This window comes from Hemicordylus capensis, chromosome 11 (assembly GCF_027244095.1).
Source record: "Hemicordylus capensis ecotype Gifberg chromosome 11, rHemCap1.1.pri, whole genome shotgun sequence".
In the NCBI taxonomy this organism is placed as follows: Eukaryota; Metazoa; Chordata; class Lepidosauria; order Squamata; family Cordylidae; genus Hemicordylus; species Hemicordylus capensis.
The window spans coordinates 23,356,423-23,380,240 of record NC_069667.1 but is presented as its reverse complement, the minus strand read 5'-3'; the positions used below and the strand labels follow the sequence as shown (position 1 = coordinate 23,380,240).

Genomic DNA, 23,818 nt, shown 5'->3' with positions numbered 1-23,818 from the left:
GTATGTTCTCATTTCAGACACACCTTTACCTGCTAGCTCAGGTGTACATTTCTCTCCATCAGCTGCAGCTTGCTGGACAGCCCTTCCGCAAGGGATGGAGAAAAAGGTTTCATCTCAAAAGCTGCCATCAGAGCTTTCAGGGTGTCTGGCAGACCTGGCAGGTTCTTCTGTTTGATGAGGCCCTGCCCAATAGTGCTTGCTGACTTTTTCTCCTTCTTTTTAAACTGAAAATGATACCCATAGATCTCCCAACCCTCTCACAGCTCTTAGAGGCTGACCACAAAATGTTCTCCTCCACCTCCCTTGCAAAAGTTCTGCTATGCTTATTGAAACTCTTTTAAGTTTCCTTGGTTTTGCACAAACAGGAAACCTCCAAACACACATCAGGTTCTGCTTTCTGTAGAGTTGAGTGACGACTGAAGGATATACAAACCCTTACTTGGAGGCATTTGTCCTTTCAGGACTCATTTGCCTCAGCATTTCACTCCAGGTGAAATTTCGTAGCAATTCTAGATTTCAATCCTGAAGACTGTGGCTTTTCAGAGTCCTTCTCTAGAGTTGTCAGTATCCACAGTTCATCCACACATTTAAATAAAAAAAAATCTGTGGTCTCTGATCCAATTGTTTTTGTAGAGTTCTGTATTACTTCTGGGCAATCTTAAGTGTAATGGAATCAGGCATGTTGCCACTCTTTCAATGACTGTAGCCATAAGCAAATTTTCCAGCTGATATTACACACACACACACACACACACACACACACACACACACACACACACACAGAGGCAAGACAAGGTCTCCTAGCAGAAGGCCATTTTCTGACAAGATCCTTAAATATTATAGGTAGTGTATGAAACATGCAAAATACATCAGTAATTGAATCAGAAGTTTTGGACATGATTAGATTCTGTTACCATACTGACATATATTGTACATCTCAGACATTATAATATTAACAGGTTTTGTAAAAATATGGAGATGCTATCTTGACAGTGAGTATATCAACTTGAAATTTTGTTTATGGTTACAGTCATTGAAAAAGTGGTAGATGCCTGATCCTATTACCATTGGAATTGCCCTTCTAGCAGTACACAGGCAAAACTACAGCAATAAACTACAGCAATAAAATTCAGTTTCTGCAATAAAGTGAGTTTCGGTGCAGATGTCACAGATCATGACAAATATCACCCTTACCCCTTTGGAATAGTTTGGGAGCTATTTTTAAAGTATTTGAATTGTTTTACGTATATACAATTATTGTTCTTCCTTGGATCAATGTCTTTCAGGAACATTTCTTTTCTGTCAATCGCTTTGTTCCTCAGGGAGTGAAACTGACTAGACCAGAACCACTTGCTGTTTTCTGGTCTACTCAGTTTCATGGCTCCACTGACTTTCTGTGTGTGTGACAAGAGAAAGCAGCTGCAATTAGAAATTAGAAAATGGAAAAAGGAAATGAACAGGGCTTTCCTTCTGTAGCATAGCTCTGTCTCCTATAATTCTAGAATCGGATTTGTCTGTGTAGAGTCAAGAATGGATTGCTGAGGTTGTATGTGAATAGTATCCATTTTCTTTAGCATATAGGCTTAGGTTATTGAGCTGGCTAAGTTGATTCCCTGGATACCAGCTCTCATAACATGATTCTCATCTTGCAGGTTGAATGGGTCTTGTAGAAGACAGTACTTGCTGAAGCAAGTTTGCTTTACCTTGCAACTTCTTCACAGAGACCTTTATTTGCCATCACTTTTATTTTCATTCAATCTGCCATGTTCCTCCAAATATGTTGAGCCCTATATCCTTATAATCAAGGCCTTGCTGGGATAAGGAGAGCTGGTCTTGTGGTAGCAAGCAGGACTTGTCCCCTTTGCTAAGCAGGATTGCCCTGATTTGCATTGGAATGGGAGACTACATGTGAGCACTGTAAGATGTTCCCCCTCAGAGGATGGGGCTGCTCTGGGAAGATCACCCACACGCTTGCATGTAGAAGGTTCCTAGTTCCCTCCCTGGCAGCATCTCCCAAGAGAGGGCTGGGAGAGACTTCTGCCTGTAACCTTGGAGAAGCCGCTGCCAGTCTACGTAGACAATACTGAGCTAGATGCACCCATGGTCTGACTCAGTAGAAGGCAGCTTCCTATGTCCCTATAAGTAGGAAGGATGAAATGCATGTGCTTGTTTTGCTATATTCTCCTCAGAGGGTGGCTCCTCCATCATGAAACCAGGTGGAGCTATGACCTCAGGAGGTGACTGCACCACAGGATGGTGAGTGCAGGCACCTCAGCTGCCACCACTTGCCTGCTGGCCCAGCTCCCTGGCACTGGCCCTATCACTCTCACCAGAGCCGTCCTCTCTTGTCAGGCTGGCCTCGCCCTCTGGGTGCACTGCAGCTGTTGCTTCATGCTGTAGATTAGTGGCGGCAGCGGCAGCAGCGGCTGGAACGGAGATTGAGTGCAATGGTGCTCTCCTCCTCCTTCCTCACCACTGCTGTGCTAGATCCAGTACTTGGATTGCACGCTCATTCGCTCTTCTCGGATGCTCCATTTTGGGAGAAGCCAAAGTGGACAGACTGGTTGGTGGAAGGGGGAGAGAGATCTGAGCTTGTGCCGCACCTGTGTTGAGGAAAGGCCATCATGCCATGCAAGCTTTGTCCTCCCGCAGACCTACAGTGCCACGCTGTGGCTGCAGCACACCTGGAAGGTGCGGCCAACCCAGCGAGGGGAAAGGGGGCCGGGTGTCAGCAATCTGGCCACCCGGAAGGGAAGTCCAGGAAGATAGTCCACAATACAAACTGGGCTGCAGAAGTGAAACACGGCTTGGGAACAGTTCTCTCTGTCTGGCTCGGGCTGAAAGCTGTCGACACGAGGGTTGACAAGCGTTGTCTTCCAGCGGCTAACCAAAAGCTGTTGCCGTGCTTTATAGTCCAAGCTGAGAACTCTCAGCTGGCAGGGATTCAAGGCTTATCAGCCCTCTGCAAGAGGCGTTTCCTTCTCCTGATATTTCCAGCTGTGCCCTTCATCTTGTGATGTGCCACTGCTGTGGAGTCAGTGGGGGTTGCCTGCACAGCTCATCTTCTGGTTTGTCCATCACTGTCTCTGCTGCCTCAGACTGCTGTGCCTGCTCTGAACCATCAGCCGGACCTGCCTCAGCCGTCTCTTGGGAACTGACAGCCGGGCTCTGCCCCTCAGGCACCCCTGCATTGGCTGAAAGGCTGTCAGCTTCCCCTTCCTCCTCGCTATCTGAGAGTGAGGACGTGACACTGGGCTGGCCTCAGCATCAGGGCGCAGGGCAAGTGACTCATTGCGTCAAGTGGCGCAATGTGCTGGTGTTGTCTTTTCTGAAACTCTAGAGAGAATGTGCCCTGCCAAACCCACAAGTTGAAATGAATAGTTTGGGTCACATGACACGATCAGAGTCCTCTGGGTGTGTAGAGTAGCAGTAGTAATGCACTTGTGTTCTGTTCTCTCCAGCTCAGGATGAGACTGACGACCTACACATGCTTACCTCTGCAACCAGCTCTAATCATAGCAAATGTCGTCTTGCTTAACAATGGTGGAAAACGGATGTGCTTTAATCTTTTCTGGGGAATAATTGTCTGCACCAGAGCAATAGGAATGGATACCCCACCTGTGCCAGAGTGCAATTTAAAATGAGAATAGGGTCAGAATCACAGGCAGTCTTTAATTGATCCAAATTAAAATATGATCAAATGGTACCTCATTAAAACATGACTGATCAATGAGTATTGGAAAGGAATATACATTTTCTCTTTTCTCTCTCTCCCTCTCTCATCTGTTGCTTTTCACTCTGTTCCCTGCTTGATCATTTGCCTATGATGATGCCTTTCCTGCTGGAAAAGGCTATGTTGCATACAGCATTTCTGCTACATCCTCCTTTTTCTTTCTTCCATCACGTCCCAGGAGTACCAGAGTAGAATTTCACTGTTCTGCCTTGTTACTGTCACTAATGACTACCCATTCACAACAGAATGCAAAGTGTGGGTCCTTTTTCTTCACAGCCCCCATAACAGCGCAAATTATTTTGTATGAGTGCTTTATTGCCCCCCAAAGAACTGACATCAGTTCTTTCCCTTAAATATCTCTCTCAGATCTGCTACCAAAAAAGGCACAAATCCAGCCTGACTTTGCTAGAGGAATTGCTATCCTCAACCATAATCAAGCTGTCAAGTTGATCTTGGGCCTTCAGATGTCCATACCTGAAGCTGATTCTTTTTAATTTCAAGTGGGTAGAATACTGTCTACATGCTTTCCCACAAAGCTCAAACTCTGGGTTAGCATAATCTTTTATACATTAAACACGCAGTCATCTTTGATGCAATGGCACCCTTTGTGGGCAAATAGCAGCTCTAGTGAAAATTTTAGCAGAGGGAAAGGGCAGACCATCCTCCCCATTGTCCTGATCTGTATCGCCTCACCAGTGGGCTGTTTCTGCAGAAAAATGTGCTCAAAAGAGATGATTTTGTCTAACGTATTATCTAGCTTGACTCTCAATGGGCTAAAGACTTGCGTTCGTAGAAGGAAGCTTGCTAGCTAGATGAGAGTTCAAGGGATATCATCCCATGGCTGTGGCCCTGAACCCTTCTTTTCTTCATGGCCATTATTTATTTGTTTGTTTATTAAATTTATATACCGCCTTTCATTAAAATAATCCCAAGGCAGCTCACAGAAAAATTAAAACAAGACTATAAAAATACACACTTAAAATATTAAGCTAAAATATAAATGCATGAATCTCACTAAAGATTTAAACTAAAAGCATAAAATAACCGTACAAAACACAATATACAAGGAAGCAGCAGTAGAGACAATCCTATAAAAGCCTGGGTTAAAAAGCCAAATTTTCACATGCTTTCTAAAAACTGTGATGGAGACCGAGGAGTGAATGGACACTGGGAGAGCATTCCAGAGTCTGGGGGCAGCAACAGAGAAGGCCCTGTCCTGCGTGCATGGCAGCCGAGCCTCCCTTATTGTTGGCACCCGGAGCAGAGCCCCCTCAGAGGACCTTGTCAAGTGGGCAGCAACCCTTGGGAGCAGGCGGTCCCTCAGGTATCCCAGGCCCACACCGTTAAGGGCTTTAGAAGTCAAAACCAGAACCTTTAATTGGACCTGGAAACAAACTGGTAGCCAATGCAGTTCTTTCAATCCCAGCAGATCCCAGCCGGCAGCTCCAGATAAAATCCTAGCTGCAGTTTCCGGATAGTCTTCAAGGGCAGCCCCATGTAGATCTTTATGGCAAAATAATTACTGAAAATAAAGAATAATGAAGAGTTTTGAGGCCCTTACTAAAAACTGGTGGTGGGTGTCTGCAGTACATTTGAACATTTGTAGCGGGGAAGTCCTGCAAGTCGTATAACTGTGTATTTAGTTACATTGGGTTTAAAATTAGGTTTTAGCTAACAAGGTAGACTAGTGTGTCTTAACAATCCCACAATTATAAATTGCTCTGGGTGACAGTTGCTTACAGAAATTATTACAGGCAGATTTGGAATGTAAAGATTATTCATATGACAGCGAGCAGGGAGACAAATTACTTGGTGACTGTGTACATGCTCTCATATAATTGCTCATAAATTATTATAGTTCATGCTAAAATGCACCCAAAATCCCTAGACCGCTGGATTTATTTTAAATATGAACCATTGCAAATGATTTGAAATGTGTTGGAGTGCAATATGCATTTGTACAATTACTGCAGACAGAGATATATACTGTTGTTTGTTGGCAGGGAAGTTCATTGATAATCCATAACTGCATTTCAAGATTTCACTTTCATTTCTCCAGTGGCTCAAAGGGCTTTTCTTGAGGGCCTCTTCACACATTAACAGGACGCTCTTCAACATGTTTCCTTAGAAGTAAGTCCATTCTGTTCAGTGAGGCTTATTGCCCAGATAAGTTGCGCAGTGGGTAATTAGCTTGCCTAGGGAACAAGAGGTTACCGGTTTGAATCCCCACTGGTATGTTTCCCAGATTATGGGAAACACCAATATTTTGCCCAGACTATGGGAAACCCTTATATCTGGCAGCAGCAATATAGGAAGGTGCTGAAAGGCATCATCTCACACTGCGTGGGAGGAGGCAATGGTCAACCCCTCCAAGACAACCACAGGGCTCTGTGGGCGCCAGGAGTCGAAATTGACTCGACAGCACAACTTACCTTTAAGTGAGTCTAGGATTGTAACCTAAGATTTTTAGGTGCAGATACCTAAACATATCGAGGGTCAATGCAACAGACAAGTATTTGGCAACATGCATCATACAGCTGAACTCTGCAGAGAGCCAGAAATTGACTGTATAATCAGTACTAGACCAGGGTTGTTGCTATGTAATGAGTGATGCAGCAATGAGTTGGCACCAGTGCAGAGTCCTGTAGGATCCAAGGGAAAGAGTTGTGGTACGCAAGGGCAAGGCAGTAGAGTTGAGTCAGGAATATTAACAGTTTAATGAGACAGATATTATGTACAGAGGGACAAGTGCAGTCTGCCTTCAGTGCTCTTGCTGCTGGCTGGTGTTTTTCTTTTAGCCCCACCTCTGTGGGGGGGCGGTGGGAAATAAGGACTGGAAGAAGAGTAACTAAAGCACCATTCAAAAGATGGCCTGGATCAAGGAATGGATTAACCAAAAACACCACAAGTCCTAGAACCTGTTTCCAACACCAACAGAACTTGGATCTTGAAGAGGGTGATTCTGTGAGCAGCTTCTCATGAATACTGGGAAGTATTATTCCCAGGAACCTCCATTTCCTGGGTAGTGCTCATTCCCGGAAGGTGTGTCATCCAAAACCACCAGTTTCTGAGCCCTCCATTTGACGTTTGCTTGACTTCCATAACTAAGATTTGCAATTGGGTGGAGAATATTGGGTGAAAGTTGGGCAAAAGAGCTTGGAAACCAGTGGTGGACTGATTCGGACAACACGCCCACCCTGAGCATGCAGTCCCTGGAAACCAGAGGTTGCCAGTGATCGTGCGAAGCTACCCGATAGCAAGTGTTCTGGATAAGAGAAGACAAAGTTCCACCCTTGCGTCTCCCATCATGTTTAAAATAACAGCGCTGAGGATTTTCTAGATTAAGCTTGCAGTTTATGCGCTCCAATGACTGACAGTTCAGGGAGAAGAAGAAAATCTAACTTTGCAGCATAAGCTTTAGACAGCTTGACCTAGATAGGAGCCCATGTGGCTCGATAAAGAGGCAACATTCAAAATGCTGCCTTTAACAAGAGAAAATGACATAGAGAAGGGGAAAGGAGTCGTCTTCTGTTTGATTAGCCTCTCCTCAATAATTATGATTTAGTCCAAGCACATTTCAAGTATTTTTCCTACTTGCTAAATGTCATCAAATGTTACGTACCCTGTTATAAATAGTCTTCAGTCACTTTCTTAGAACGTGTTGCTCCTCGTAATCATCTCCTTGGAGATAATTGTGGATGGCCTAGCCAGAAAACAAATGGAAGACCTCCTAGCTGGGCAGAAGCAATGGATCATCAGCGCACACGTTTCTTCCTTTCAGCTGATGCTCCCAGAGATCTTTTTTATTATCCCCTTCATTAACGGCTGAGCTTGGTGCCAAATTTTGGTAATATTTGGACCCAACTGATGACACGGAGGAGTCTGCCAGCAGGGCCGGGGTTCTCAAGCCTGGGTCCCCAGATTTGTTGGACTACAACTCCCATCAGACCCGCCCACATCGGGGGATCCGAGTTTGAGAACCATTGCAGTCTGGAAATGAATGATGACTCCCCGAGCTGGTCTAAGGCAGCATTTTGCATTGTAAGGCCTGGGGGCCAGCAGTGGCCCTAAGTGTGACTCCCTGACTAGTGGTTCGGTGGGCCTGAGTGAAGCATCTTCCAGAACGAAATACTCAGCGTTGTCCTCCAGCACCAGGTGCGGACAACCATTCTCACGGGGCAGTGCTATGCTTTGCCCATTGCTGTGCAGGGCTCCAGTGAGGAAAACGGAGCCCTCTTCCACCATCTTGGAATTTGTGCACAGATTGCTGGGAAATGTAAACCTTCTCCTCCTATTTATTTATTCATCATTTTTATTTATCGTACCTAGAGCTCTTAAAAGAAGCCCCCGCCCCACGCTCTTAAAGAGCCCTCCCCGTACAGTACTGAGCAAAGTGATCTGGCCATTGGCCATAAATAAAGTCTCTATCCATCACTGAGCAAAGCTCATTGAGAAATGGCTCTCACATTGAAGGGTTTTTGCCAAAGTGGCCTCCGCTTGGAAAATAGTGAAGATCTAAGTCTAAGGTTTAGACCAGGGCTGCACAATTTCAGTCCTCCTGCAGATGTTGGCCTACAACTCCCATAATCCCTGGCTATCGGTCACTGTGGCTGGGGGATTATGGGAGTGGTAGTCCAAAAACAGCTGGGTGGGAGGCATCATGTGAGGAGAGGTGATCATGGGAGAAGACTCATGTGCCCTTAACTGGTCTAAGGGTGCTTGAGACGGCCACCTTGCTAAAGCTAAGCAGGTCTCGGTGTAGTCAGTGCCTGGATGGGGAGACCCATGTATATCATATTTGGGTTAGGGCCATAGCTCAGTAGTAGAGCATCTGCTTGTATGCAGGAGGTCCCATGTTCAATCTCTGGCAGCATCTCCAGGTAGGGCTGGGAGAGATTCCTGCCTGCAGCCTTGGAGAAGCTGCTGCCAGTCAGTGTAGAAAATACTGAGCTAGATGGACCAGTGTCTGACTTGGTATATAAGCCAGCTTCCTTTGTTCCTAATTAGGTCACCATTTTATATAATTTTGCTCTAGGAAAGCTCTGGAATTACGACATCTTCATTTTCGTGGTGTTTTGTAGGGAGGAAAGGCCAGTGTAGTGGGTGTTAACAACCAGTCTGTCTCTCAAAAGGTTGACTTTTATTTTCTTCAGCAACTGATAGAACCCAGTAGGTCCAGCACATGTTGCAAATATCCCCATTTCCCGAGAACTGTCCTTATTTTCTGGTGCTTAACCCTGGTAATACAATCTCTCTACTTGTGATGTGCTTGGCTAACAAGCAGAAGGTTGCTGGTTCAAATCCCCTCTGGTACGATATCGGGTAGCAGCAATACAGGAAGATGCTGAAAGGCATCATCTCATACTGCGTGGGAGGAAGCAATGCTAAACCCCTCCTGCCAATGACAACCACAGGGTTCTGTGGGTGCCAGGAGTTGAAATCAACTTGACAGCATGCTTTACCTTACTTGTGATGAGAGAGAGCCATCCAATGTGGAGGTCTATACATGGATGGTGAAATAGTGTAAAAATACAAGTTCTCTCGGGTGTCTCGGTTTGAAAGCAACAACCAGAATACTTTCAATTTGAGAAATGTCCTGAATATCAAACCCCAAACAGACTGTTTGCACTAACCAAGGCCAGTCTTTCAGTGAAAAATTTAGATGGGTATAATCTCCTTGTTTCTTGACCTAAAGGGTTAGCTGCATTTGATTTCTTAAGGCAACCTCAAGATTGACTTTTAATAAGCTGTTCAAACAAGCAATCTCTGGCACTGAAAGGAAAAAATATCCCTCGCTTTGTTAAGGTCATTCAGATGACCCGAACATCCCAACTTTTTAAACATCTTGTCCCCAGCTTGTATTATCTATATTTATTTCTTTACCATCCTTTAAACATGGCACCTGTGAGGTTAGGATTTCATGAAAAAAGCTTCTATTGTTTAATTCTTGTACAAATGATGCCGAGAAGTCCATATTATGTTTGTAAGCACAAGAAAGGTTATTCCCTGAGAGAGCAGGGTTAGATTCTTTGTGCAGCGTTTGCATGGAGGCCATTTGAAGGGATAGCCTGGTGTTTCTTTCTTAGAACACTGGTGTTTTGGTGCAAAAACACCGGTGTTCTAGCAAAGAAACACTGGGCTATCCCTTTAAATAGCCTCCGTGCAGACATGCGGACAGGGATGCACCCAGGTAATTTTGGAGCCCGGACCTGAAGGGCTTTGCAGCCTCCCCCACCCCAAGCCCGCTTGAGGGCTGGGGAGTGGGTTGGGGCAAGTCAAATTTTTGTATTTTATTTACATTTTTTAAAGCGCCACTCCCTGGTGGGGACAGGGGCTGCCAGCAGGTGTGCGGGCACTCAGGGAAGGGAGGCGGCAGCAAGAGCTCCTTCTCTGAGCCCGCCTGCCTCTAAATGACAGATCTGGCCATTTTCAGCCTATTTAGGAGCTCTCAAGGCCCGAAATGGCTTGAAAATGGCTCAGTGGCTCATTTGGGAGGTAGATGGGTGCAGAGAAGGACCCACCGTCTCCCTCCCCTGAGTGCCCACACTCCCGCTGGCAGTCCCCGTCTCCGCCACGGAGCGGCACTTTAAAAAAAGTTTTAAAAAAAGATTTGACTTGCCCGGCCGGTGTGGGGCAGAGGCCAGGCTCTGGGGAGGCCCCCCAGAAGCCAGGAGGCCCTGGACCAAATCCCCATGGTCCCTGGCTAAGTGCACCTCTGCATGTGAAGGCCAGCTGAGTGGGCCATGGGGACGGGTAGTGGGTCAGGCGGCTCCTCCCTCACACCACAAGCTCTGTAGTCAGTGCTCTGGAGAGAGGTTCAAAGGCACCTCTGCACCCCTTGATTATAAAATCAGCAGCTGGGGGGCGCAGGGGGATGGTGGGTCAAGTCACCACCTCCCCACTGCTGCACTCTCTACATTTCAAAAGGTCCTTTCCCAGCACCTCCTTTCTTTCTTTCTTTAACTGATGAAAGGAGGCTTTCCTCCCTATCCCTCCTCGCATAGGATTTAAACTTAGAAAACAGGTTGAATCCATTCAGATTGATTTGAATCTGTCTGATTCTATTCAAATTCAAATCACTTGAATCAACCAGAATGGAGTCAAATCTATTCATATTCAAATCGATCCACACATCCCTAGTTACAACCAGTGGTTATAACAATTAGTTTATTACTTACTACTTACTGTTTTGAGCTTGGAACAAAACAACCCTGTTTCAATTCAAAATGTTTCAACATTTCAAGCGCCATTTTGGAGGCCTGTTTTTCCCTTGCTCATTGGTTTTCTGGCACTGGTTTCCAATTGGCTTGCAATCTCCTTGCTTCTTGGTTGGCTTGTTATCATACCAATCAAGTGTTGTCATGGGCAACTGTGCCCCATTGGCTGGGGGGGGGTGAGGAGTGAGGGGGAACCCAAAGGAGGGAATTTCAAAATGTATGTAAAGGGACTAGGAAGCAGAGAGCGAAAGCTTAAAATTTTGTCTAAAATTGCCTGCCTGCCCATTACTTTTGTGAGTTGGGTGGTAGGTAGCACCCATCATGGCTACCACCCAACCCACTTTGGTGTCTCTAGGAGTTACCCATGGGGAACAATGGGGTGTTTTGAATTTACCCATTGTTCCCTATGGCCGAAACACTTGAAATGTTTTGAGGTTTGTTCTGTCGAAACAACCAGTTTGATTACTGTTTCGACGAAACGTTTCGGCTGTCTGGATTTTGTTTCAAGCTCGAAACAAAACACAAACTCTGTTTTGTGCACATCCTTATCTAGAACAACCTGCTTGCATACATTTTTAGTTTCCACTTTCTACAGGAGTCACATTTGAGTCTGGTTTGTCCTAGCTTCAACATTATCAGACTGCTGGGCAGCAGAATTCCTCTAGTCCCACCTACGTAAATGCAGAAATATTTCTATTTGCATCCCTAAAATGTTGGAGGGTTAATTTTTAATGAATGCATCTATCAGATCAACAACACCCACTGTTAGCTGAGATTTTTCAGCGTTTGTATTTTAATATGAGGAATACAATTTTTTTACATATAGCTGTTATCAGTTTTCAGGTCATGTCTGCTACCTCTTGAACTTAACCTTCTTTGAAACCTTACATGACAAAGTTCACATTAGAAATGGAAATTTAGCAGAACCATACGAAATGCATTTAAAATATGGTTCACTGGCTTGGTTCAAGTGACCACAATGTAATTAAATTTGATATGCTGTGTTCTGGAAATTAGTCCTCTAAGACTGGATTTGAAGGGATTTAAAGTAACTAAAGACAAATAATTAAGAGGTAGAGGGAAACTGTTACAGAGGAGCGGCACTAGGATCCTGGTGATCAAAAGATGAGCATGATATCTTCACACGCTCACAGTGTAATCCTAAAACTCAGTCCCAGAATATTTTTGATTCAGGAGTTGGCAGACCAATCGACATAGGAGACTTCTGTGCCCAAAAGTCATGTGAAATATGCAAAATCTGAAACCAGGTCAAGCAAAATTCCTGAGCCTTTGGGGGGGGGAACCCCAAGTCTTTGGAAGAAGAGAGATGTGTTAATCCTGAACTAATCTACTGGGGAGGGCTCACACGGGGAATACAGAGGAGTTATTGAGCAGAACTTTGTAAAAACTGAGTCAGACTGTGGGTCCGTCTAGCTCAGTATTGTCTACCCAGACTGGCAGCGGCTTCTCCAAGATGGCAGGCAGGAGTCTCTCCCAGCCCTCTCTGGAGATGCCAGGGAGGGAACTTGGAACCTTCTGCCTGGAAGTAGGCAGGTGCTCTTCCCAAAGTGGCTCCATACCCTAAGGGGAATACCTTACAGTGATCACACATGTAGCCTCCCATCCAAATGCAAACCAGGGTAGACCCTGTTTAGCAAAGGAGACAATTCATGCTCTCTACTACAATACCATTTCAGTGCAGCCCGATCAACACATTATGCAGAAGGGGTAGAGAGTGACTAGTAGTTTCCTGGACTGTACCACATCAGCCTATAGCTGGGGGAGCTATTTTTGAATGGTACGTCCTAGCTGACAACATGCAGAAGGTTTTTGTTTTTCCCAACACAGGGAAGTATTCCAAAATAAGACCCTTCCTGTCTGCATTCCAGAATCCTGCTCTTCTGCCATCTTATTTTGTGTACTAATGGGTAGCTTGCTATTCTTTCGTTATTATTTATTGTCTTGAATCTACCTCTGCCTCAGGTAGTCTTCTATAAATTATATATTTTTAAATTTTATGTATGTGTGTGTTTGGCTTTCAGTGGATGGCTGCATTGACTGGTTAGTGGACCTCAAGAAATACATGGCTTTGGCCGGGGAGCCTGTCCGAGTGAAATGTGCCCTTTTCTATAGCTACATCAGGACCAACTACAGCACGGCTCAGAGTACAGGCCTCCGCCTCATGTGGTACAAGAACAAAGGGGACTTGGAAGAGCCCATTATCTTTTCTGAAGTGAGGATGAGCAAAGATGAAGACTCGATATGGTTCCACGCAGTGGAGGTTCAAGACAGCGGGTTCTACACTTGTGTGTTAAGGTGAGTACCTTGCTCAACTATGTCCAGGAGAACCTCGTTAATTGCGGTTTCAGTAATTGACACCTGACCTTGGTATCCACAGCTCGGGGGTGGCTGGAAATGACCTTGGAGGAGGTCATTTCCAGCTGCCATTTTGAGATTGAGAGCCTCAAAATAGTTCCTTTTGCAAAAACAATGAGCAGAGAGAAGGAAGGAATAGGGGGTGAATGTCAGCACCTGCAGCTTCCTATACCTGGTAGTGTGTTTGCTGGTGACTGCACCCCTACAAAAAAGACAGGGGAAATCCATAAGCCTGGGTAACGCAACAAAATGAAACCGATGGGCAGCATAAACAGCCCTAAGAGTAACATTAACTAAGAGTTCATTTAGACCTCAGTAAAAAAAACTTTTACAACATTGAAGTGGTAGATAGCTTTTGCCTTTTATGATTGGCCGTCAACAGTAAAGTCAAGAAATACGCCGCAGACTAGAACTTACTTGGTAGGGTTGCAATGAAGGCTTGGAAAGGATATTTAGATGCTGTGATGCGTCTACACCTACAAAGATTAGAATGGGGATGGGATAGCCATTAGGAACATAGGAAGCTGCCTTCTACCGAGTCAGACCATTGGTCCACCTAGCTCAGTATCATCTACAGACTGTCAGTGGCTTCTCCAAGATTGCAGGCAGGAGTCTCTCTCAGCCCTATCTTGGAGAAACCAGGGAGGGAACTTGGAACCTTCTGCATGCAAGCATGGAGGTGCTCTGGGGAATGTACTAAAATGAATGACAGGGAATGCCCACTGAAAAGCCCTGGTTCCTTCCAAATGGTCATGGAATGTATTGAATTTTGATGGCGTTTGGCCGTTTGGAAATTCCATGCATTCCTATGGCCCTTTGGAACACAGGAAGCTGCATTATTCTGAATCAGAGCATTGGTCCATCTAGTTCAGTATTGTCTACACAGACTGGCAGTGGCTTCTCCAAAGTTGCAGGCAGGAATCTCTCTCAGCCCTATCTTGGAGATGCTGCCAGGGAGGGAACTTGCTCCCTCTCCTTGATTACTGTAAATACATTACCATAAATGGATTTGTGGTCCATTACTGTAGCAATACATTCAGCTTGGCTTTCCGGCTGCCTCACCCACTAGCCACAACGGGTCTCAAATTAGCCCAGCACTGCTGCTTAACTTTGAGCCAATGGGTTTGATTTTGCACTCAGAATGGAGAATGTATTTCAGAGCTTTGCTGAATAGTCGTGGCTGTTTAACAAGCAGAGAAGTACCTCTCCTAAACACACGCACACACATTGGAGACAAGGGAGGTCATGCAATCTTCTTTTTAAATGAACGAGTGTGTCCTTAACGGCACCCAAGAGAACTTTAAAATGCAAAGAGGTCGATAAATGCTGCACACGCCTCCAACCTAAACCGCGGCAACAAATGGAGCGGTCTGGGTCACGGCCCTCATATGCCGCAGCCTGACCTCTGTCCATCACTGCGTCTCCAAGGGGCCCTCTCTGCAATGGAATATTTTGTTGCTGTTGTCTGAGCCGGGGCTCTCATTACAGTGCTGCGTAGACGCCTGCTCTGCTGTGTGGGGTGGGTTTGGCTGGAACTGGCACATTTGGGGATTTGGGGGCCCTGGACAATACGGAGCCCCCCTGCCTTTGGAACTTGAGTCTCACGAGGTCGAACGACCAGGAAATGACTAGCCCCTGCTGGCTTGAGGATGCAGGGGGATCAAGTTCCCACTCTGGGATGGGAGAGGGAGAGCTGAAAGGAGGCTGCTGTTAACTTGGAAATCCAGTCTGAGACCACTTCTTTCTGGAAATGAATGCGGAGGCAGGCAGCGTATGAGGCTTGCTGGTCTTGTGGTAGCGACCGGACCAGCCCTGACTGTCCCAGAGAGCTGTCTGTCTAGCCCATTTTATTAGGGTGGCATTTAAAACTGTGATCCACAGATCCATTAGACTGAGAGAGGTTCTCAAATATCTCTGGGAAAGAAGGCTTCCTTGGATTACATCAGTTGTCTTACATCAAAACCTCCATTATTCAGCATCCTCATGGAAGACATTGGCAGCAGAACGTAACTGTCATTCCAGTAATGATTTCATGATTTGCACCGTAGGAAATGCAAAGTGACATCCAGGTTTTTTTAAAGAAATTGCAAAGCAATGACCATGTCATGTTTTTCAAATAAATAAATAAATAAATAAATAAATAAATAAATAAGTAAGTAAGACCACCAAAACTTTCACACGAGAAATATCTTATTCTTATCTGTTTGTTTGTTTGTTTATTAATTGTGGAAGGTACAGCAGTAGTAATTCATTTTCATTCCACTAACATGGGGCTTGATTAAAAGCTGAGAAGAAGAATGATGCGTTGGGACCCCCGTTGTCCATGCCACTGGTCTCTTAATTCCAGTATGGTCATCCAAACTATATTTTTCTTCAGGGCAAGCAGATGTTTATACTTTGTAGTCAATATACTGGGGTTGTTTGCTTTGGCTGCACTTCAGAGGCAGACACCTTGCCAGATTGGGGAGGAGAGCTGGTCTTGTAGTGATTGATTGATTGACTGATTGATTGATTGATTGATTGCCGTCAAGTCAGTGTTGACTGTTAGTGACCACATAGATAGATTCTCTCCAGGATGGTCTGTCTTCAGCTTGGCCTTTCAGGTCTCACAGTGGTGCCTTCATTGCTGTCGTCATTGAGTCCACCCACCTTGCTGCTAGTCATCCTCTTCTTCTCTTTCTTTCAACTCTTCCCAGCATTAGGGACTTCTCAAGGGAGCTGGGTCTTCGCATAATGTGTCCAAAGTATGATAGTTTGAGCCTGGTCATTTGTGCCTCGAGGGGAAATCCTTGGTTGATCTGTTCTGTGATCCATTTGTGTGTTTTCCTGGCTGCCCATGCTATCCTCAAAAGTCTTCTCCGGCACCCAAGTTCAAAAGCGTTCAGTGCTTTTTCTGCGTGGGGAAGTTCAAAGAACCCAGGCCACAACACACCTGGCACCCCGGCCACACAGGCGCAGGGGTGTGTGGCCACGTTAGTAAATGGGGGCCCGTGCCCCGTTTGCGAGTAAACTTTGGCTGGCGGCGCCTTGGCAGTGTGGCTGGGCGTGCCCTTTTCCCACTTGCAAAAGCAGAGAGATGTGTTCCAGCTGGGCTGGGAACCCAGTGCTGGCTGAAGCTTTTTTGACTCCATTTTTGAAAGCGGGGAGAGGTGCTCCTGCCCGCACTGCAAACGTGGCTCCGGCCGAAGTTGACTCACAAATGGGACACGGGGCCCCATTTACTAACACACCACACACCCCTGCGCCTGCGTGGAGCGGCCTGGGTTCTTTGAACTTCCCCACGCAATGGTGGCTCCGACCCTGTTGCCATTCCTGTGAGCTGGTGGGAAGAGCCTCCATTACCTTCACCACTTGCAGAAGGCTCTGAGCAGAGGCCCTGAGCACATTTCCTGTTAACTTGCCAGCCGCCTTCCTGGAGGTTCCTCCCAGTTCAAGACTCGGCATTGCCTCTTGTTGCCATGATGCTGGAAGGACTTGAACTGCTGGTTGCTAAAATATATCCTCAGAGTGTCATCGTGTCGCAACACGGACCAAGTTAGCAGGCGCAACTCAGGTACCCTGGCATTTCAGAGCCAAGCCTCAAAAATAATGCATTCTGCACAGCGTCTATAGGCCATTAATCTTCCACTGCCTGCTGATGCTACTGTAGTTTAAGGCTGTCAGCATTTCCATTACAAGGCCACATTTTTCAAAAACTTCACAAATCAGCTGCAAAGATTCTGCTCTGGATTGAAACGTTTCATGCAAAGTATCCGGAAAGAAACTACCTACCATAATTGGCTGAAACAGAACATAAATCTGAGATGGCTAAAATTCATCATAGAAAGGAGTATGAAGATGTGCACAAATTATCTTCTTTACCGCAAGAGCATTTGCATTCAAGAATGGGCATATAAGCAAAGAGAGAGGCCATGGTTTGGGGGAAGAACACATGCTTTGCCTAGAGAAGGTTCCCATGTCGGTCTCTGCCTTCTCCACTCTGAGACCCCAGAGGGCCATTACCAGGCAGAAAAGATGAGGCTGTCCTCGATGGTCTGACTTAGTGTGAGAGCATTTCTAGTGTATGTATTCAGTACTGGACCAAAAAATAAATAAAAAAAATATCAAAATTCTGTACTAGGGAAAAATGAATACCGTGACCTGTATAAATAATGTGAAAACCCAATTCTGCACATGCCTATCTGTCAGTTGATGAATGCATATGGATCAATAATTTGCATGTGAGTCATCACAGATGCAGCGCTACAGACATTGCGTTCATATTGCCGACCATGTTGCATCAGACAGTTTTTCAGCCAAGTTTTTCAGCCAAGTCCAGTAAAGTCGACCACTTGAAGCTCTTTTACATCTGCACATTTCCCTTCTTCTAGTGGATGAGTTGGGGCAATTATGCCGCAGGTTTCCCCACCCATCAGTGGCAGTTGCTGGCAGGACTGGCAAGCTCATTGCTCTGATCCTCACCATGATTTCTGCTTATCGGTTCTGTACAACTGGAACCCATTTTAAGTGCCAGAGCCATCCTGCTGTGGGTTTCCTGATCCTCTCTGGTGACTGTTATTGACATCCAGAGGTACTCTTACCCCTGGAATTTGGGGCTGAAGTCCATGGCCTCCACAGCTCCTAGGGGCCTCCAAATCCTCTTTAGTCTGTCCCAGGTGGTGTGGTCACCTGGCAGAGCATGATGATGCTTAATTTTCAGTGGAGGAGGGGACTCCAAAGGCCTTTAGGTCCAGGCTCCAAAATGACCTAGGTGCACCTCGGTTGACATTGATTGTGGGCAGGGAAACTCACTCCATGGTGTCTACATCTCACACCAGGGGCAGCCCCCAGCGTATTGCAGTGCCTGAGGCGACATGCCATTCAGTGCAAAATGGCACCTTGCCCCATGCCCCTGGTGATGACCAGCCCCCTCCTCAAACCAACTCTTGCAAGCTTTTGGAAGTGCACAAGGGCAGGTTGCTAGCACACGACTCTTCTTTCCTCATGCCCCTTGCAAGCTGTGCAAGGATTGTGAGGAGAGGAGCTCTGCAAAGTTTGCAAGGGCCATAGGAACATAGGAGGTTGCCTCATACTGAGTCAGACCATTGATCCATCTAGCTCATAATTGTCTACACTGACTGGCAGTGTCTCTCTAAGGTTTTAGGCAAGAGTCTTGCCCAGCCCTACCTGGGGATGCAGCCAGGGAATGAACCTGGGACCTTTTGCATGGAAAGCAGATGCTCTACCACTGAACTATGGCCCCACCCCCAAAGAGCTGCTACAGTGTCGATAGCGGGTACAGCTTGCTGGTGCCCCAGTAATCCACCGTCTCACCTTGCCTCACAAAATGGCCGCCCCGTTTCACACAATGGGCCAAGAGGTGGGAGACGTGCCTCAGGACTCCCAATCCCTGTGCTGAGAGTAAAATCTAGTTCAGAGCTGGCAGCCATCGGATGGATCGTGATCAAGTGCCGGGAAATGAAATGCTCTGCTAGACCCGTATGCATCAATCAGTCTTGACTGAGCAAGTGATACTCACCAAAACGTATACATGTGTCTGCCGTGAAGGGCTGTGGAGCGGTTTTCTAAGCTAGCGATGGTTTCAAGTCAACCCAGATTACTATTTTGCCTAAGAATTAGATGTTACTCTCATGTTATTTTAAAAGAGGCCCTTGCCGTTTTCAAAAGCACTCCTCACGGTGCCCAAAGACAGATTACCTTTCTGTCGATCAGACCTTGGGGGCCATCCAGAGTCCTAGCTCTGGCAGGCGCATGGATGAGAGCATTAATCTGCTTAGAGAACAAAAACACAGATGTAAAGTGTGCTCTCCTAATAGGTAGGAAAACCACTGCTTCAGCTAAGAACAAAGCTGATGTGCTGCTAACCTCAGCCCCAGAGGGACTGCCAGATAGTCCTCATTGCAGTTCGTAACAACACTACAGTGCATTGCCATTGGATGCAATCTCGGGGGGGGGGGGGATTAAGTACTGCTTTTGTCTTGCCTTGTGGTTCTCACACCTGCTTTGTAGCAAAGGCTGCTGTATATGGTGGCTGCTCCCTGCCCCCCACTGACACCATTGCAAAACGACTGTCAACTTTTATGCCAGCTCTACATAAGAAGTTAAGCGTCACAAGGTGAGATCTATTGCTCAGTGGCAGAGTCTGTGCTTTGCATCCAGAAGGTCCCAGGTTCCGTCTCCAGTTAAAAGGCTCTTGGGTAGATAGCAGGGCTGGGAAAGATCCCTGCCTGAAATCTTGGAGCACTGCTGCCAGATTCATTATGTTCATACAGGACACATAAGAACAGCCCTGCTGGATCAGAACATAGGAACATAGGAAACCATTGGTCTATCTAGCTCAGTATTGTCTTCACAGACTGGCAGCAAAAAATGATAGAAAATCAGCCAAATTTTGGATGGAAATGCAGGGGGAGCTCCCTACCATGCTTCGCTGGTCCCCTGAGTTGTTCTGTGCCTGAAAATAGCTGAAAATCACCTCCCAGTTGGCCCCAAATCACAATTTTCCCCATTTTTTAAAAATGGAGCCATTTTGAGGCTCCGAAACATTAAATGGCGGCAGGAAATGACCTCCACGGTCATTTCTGGCCATCCCTGACCCACGGATACTCGAGGTCAGCATGTCTCCCCAGTTTTTCCACATATGCAGAGGTTAGGTGTCTTTTACCCAACCACAATGTTGGGATGCCATGTTACCTGGTCGCTTGGGTGGCCCTGTGGAGGCTGCAGCAGGGCGTGGCATCCCTCCTCTGAGGCTTTCGTTCCCTTTAGGGGGCAAGGCAGGGAGAGCTGCAGGAAACAGCTCCAGGGAGACAGCTAGGTTGGGTGTGGCAGGAAACAGGAAGCCAGGTCAGGAAGGGGGCGGGGCTGGAAGTCAACTTTAAGCCCCGCCCACTCTGCACTGGGGTATTTAAAGACAAGTCACTTCTCTCTCAGCCTAACCTACTTCACAGGGTTGTTGTGAAAGAGAAACTCAAGTATGTAGTACACCGCTCAGGGCTCCTTGGAGGAAGAGCGGGATATAAATCTAAAATAATAATAATAATAATAATAATAATGAGGAGGAGGAGGAGGAGGAGGAGGAGGAGCTGCTTTGAGTAGGGGAGCCAGGAGTTCTGCAGGAGAGAGAACTGGCTGAATGCAGCAAGCCAGGACGACGACTCAGGTGACCAGCTCACCTCCACCCCTGGCTGTTCCTGAGGCTGACCTTTTGGTGGTTGCTCCAGTCATTCAGGAGTTGAAGAAGGGCTAGGAGCCCACCTCATCCCCTGGGAGTCTGACATGCAGATACGCGAATCCGGGGATATCAAAGTCCTCTTGTACTAAGCAAAAGTCACGTCATGTCTCCCAAATTCAATGCCAAATGAAGCTGAATTATGCAGCCAGAATAAATTGTGCAAGTCTAGCCAAATTGGAATATGGGAGTTGAAGTCAACAACATCTGGGGACCCAAGTTTGAGAACCCCTGCCTCAGGCTTCTTCGGTGAGTTGCAGGCAATAAATAGTCGAGTTCTCAGGAGAGACCTGTTGTGTGTGGTTGCTCTCTCCTTTCCACTGGTTAGCACTATCCATGCCCCCTACAACAGTGTAGGGAACAGGATTGTGGGGTCAGATCCAATCCCCAGTCTGTGGGCATTTAGTTGAATATCTGGAAAACTGTACCCCAGTCTTCCCTCTAACAGAGGTTCCAAGATGTTGTTGACTGCAACTCCCAGAATCCCCAAGCAAAAGCCATTGTAGATGGGGATTCTGGGAGTTGTAGTCAACAACATCTGGGAATCCCCATGGGAGGGAACACTGCTGTACACCCACAATGCATTCTCGCTTTCTCCCTCTCCAACCAGGAATTCAGAAAAGCAGGTTTCCCAGCCACAAGCAAAGACTCAGTTGTATGTGCATAGACTCCATGCAGACATTCAGCAAAACACACCTTGGCTCCTCCTCTACATGTGTTCATTCACCCTGCTCAGATTGTGAGAACAGAGCTCAAATGGCCTTTCATCCAAAATTAGTTGCTGATCAGAGGCGCAGGATCAACATCCTTACATTGGCACACAGGAAGCTGCCTTATACCGAGTCAGACCCTTGGTCCATCTCACTCAGTATTGTCTACATGGGCTGTCAGCAATTCTGCAAGGTTTCAGGCAGGTGTCTCTCCCAGCCCTATCTGGAGATGCCGAGGATTGAACTTGGGACCTTCTGCATTCAAGCAGATGCTCTTCCCCTGTGCTATGGCTCCATCCCTAAGAGGAATATCTTACAGTGCTCTCATGTGGTCTCCCATGTAGATGCAAACCAAGGTGGATCCTGCTTAGCCAAGGGGACAATTCATGCTTGCTACCCAAAGACCAGCTCTTCCCCCCTCTCCTTACTTACTACTGTTGCTTACATGTACTGTATGTGCATGTAATTACTCTTTTCTGCATGTTTCCTCCTGCGCTGCATGGAGCTTTGGAATTCATTGCCATAGGTTTCCCCTGCTAACTTGGCAAAGAGGCACCTTTTAAAAGTGGTGAATCTCTTATATTTAGCAGGAGGAGAGTAACTGGCCCTATCCACCCCCAGCACAGCATCGCTCCAGTGACTGTTGCTGCCATCTATCTTATGTTTCTTTTAGATTGTGAGCCCTTTGGGGACAGGGGTCCATCTTATTTATTTATTATTTCTCTGTGTAAACCATTGTGGAAACTTTTGTTGAAAAGCGGTATATAAATATTTGTTGTTGTTGTTGTTAGGTTATAATGATGTAACTGACTTTAAAAACACACACACACAACTAGATAAGTTCATGGAAACTAGGAACATTAATAGTTTGTCATTCTCAGTTTCCCAAAAGTTTTAGGCAGCCAGGAATTGCAAATTTCTTTGCAGTTGCTACAGTTTTCTACTACAGTATTCTGCAGTCATGTACTTCCTCTAAAAGATTGATCATGGCCGTGATCAAAGACACAGTGGTGGCTGGGGTGACACTTTTGTCAGGGCAGGTGAGGCTGCTCTCAAATTCTAATTACAATTTTTTGAGGACAGTCTGCTAGAAAATGGTTTAGACTTGCTTCTCCCACTCAAACGTAACCCTGAAGACACACAACGTTTTGGTGGGCGCCCTTCCTTTTTGCACAGATGAGTGTCCGGCTTTGGTTCATTTATTTGAACTGCAGTCCGTAAGTGAATGTTTTCTTTTCACTTGTCAAACAGCCTCCCTAAGTCCTCTATTCCTGCTGAGGTCATTTCTGCCAACTTTCACACAGCAGTGCTGTTGGTGATAAAAAGGGATTTGTTTTCCATTTTGTCAGCCTCCCACATAACCGAATGCATTAACCACGGCAAGAGCACCCTTCTCTTGTTATTTGTGAATACAACGCCTTCCTTTCCTTGACCCCAACCATTTCAGGTACAACCTAATCAACACAATGAAAGTATGATGGAAACAAACCAACTCAACAACTCCTTTCTCCCCTAAAGAATCAGGTAGCCTTTTTGTTAAGCAAAATAAGGGGCAAGGTTGGGACCGTCAATGGGGCATTCAACAAGAGCTATTAAGAAAATAAGAAATATAAGACACCCAGCAATACCCAGACATAGAAAAAGGAAGAAAAAAACATGATGTGCGGAGAAGGCATAGCTTGATGATCAAAATGAACAAGAGAATCTATAGAGAGATAGATGTGTATCACTCCTTGCCCACCACCCAACTTAAAATGCTCAGAGCAATCTACATGTGGGTTATCCTGTATTATCTTGGCAACAAAGCTGTGAGATAGGTTAGGCTTAAAGGTTGTCTTTTGTTGGGGGTCTTTTTGACCAAAAAGTGGGATAAAACAAAGCTGCATTCAGGTAATAATGAGCTCCATACCTGAGCTGAGATTTGAACTCTGGTTTTCCTCGGCTGGTCGAAATCTGACGATAAACCGTGCTGGTTCTCATCATAAATCTGATGCCATACTGAGAAGATAAACTTGTGTCTGGACTGTAGTAGACTCATGTGACTGAGTGTTTTTCTGTACACACACAAAAATCTCCCTGAAGACTAGGATGGCACGAAGACTAGGATGGCACGAAGACTAGGATGGCACGAAGAAGAGTTGTAGTGTAGCCCTCTCTATGTAGAGGCGATTGTTGTATATGGAGAGACATTCAGTTATAAGAGTCTCTGCCTGTAGTCTGAAGTGGCACAGCCTAGGCACGCATTTACTCACCTCTATGGGAACTAGATTAAGAAGAAACCTCTGAAGATTCTTCTTATGCTCAATTCCTACAAAACATGGAGTGGACTTTTAATTGCAAATTTGTGCCCAGGGGGTCACTGAGGCACTGGCCCTGAAGCAATAGGAAAATGTATGAGCACTGTAAGATATTCCCCTCAGGGGATGGAGCCGCTCTGGGAAGAGCAGAAGGTGCCAAGTTCCCTCCCGGGCAGCATCTCCAAGATAGGGCTGAGAGAGACTCCCGCCTGCAACCTTGAAGAAGCCGCTGCCAGTCTGGGTGGACAATACTG

The 23,818-nt window shown here is 46.1% G+C and overlaps 1 protein-coding gene across 5 annotated transcripts in view; it reads left to right on the top strand.

Annotated features, from left to right (window-relative positions):
• Positions 1 to 23,818, top strand: part of IL1RAPL2 (interleukin 1 receptor accessory protein like 2) — a 398,901-nt gene that overhangs the window by 201,202 nt on the left and 173,881 nt on the right. For 4 of the 5 annotated variants that reach the window (XM_053273784.1, XM_053273783.1, XM_053273786.1 and 1 more), the window contains exon 3: positions 12,993 to 13,266. The exons of the other annotated variant lie outside the window; for it this stretch is intronic. In XM_053273784.1, the coding sequence (XP_053129759.1) occupies positions 12,993 to 13,266 (274 nt within the window). The remainder of the gene's footprint in view (positions 1 to 12,992; positions 13,267 to 23,818) is intronic. 5 annotated transcript variants of the gene reach the window in all.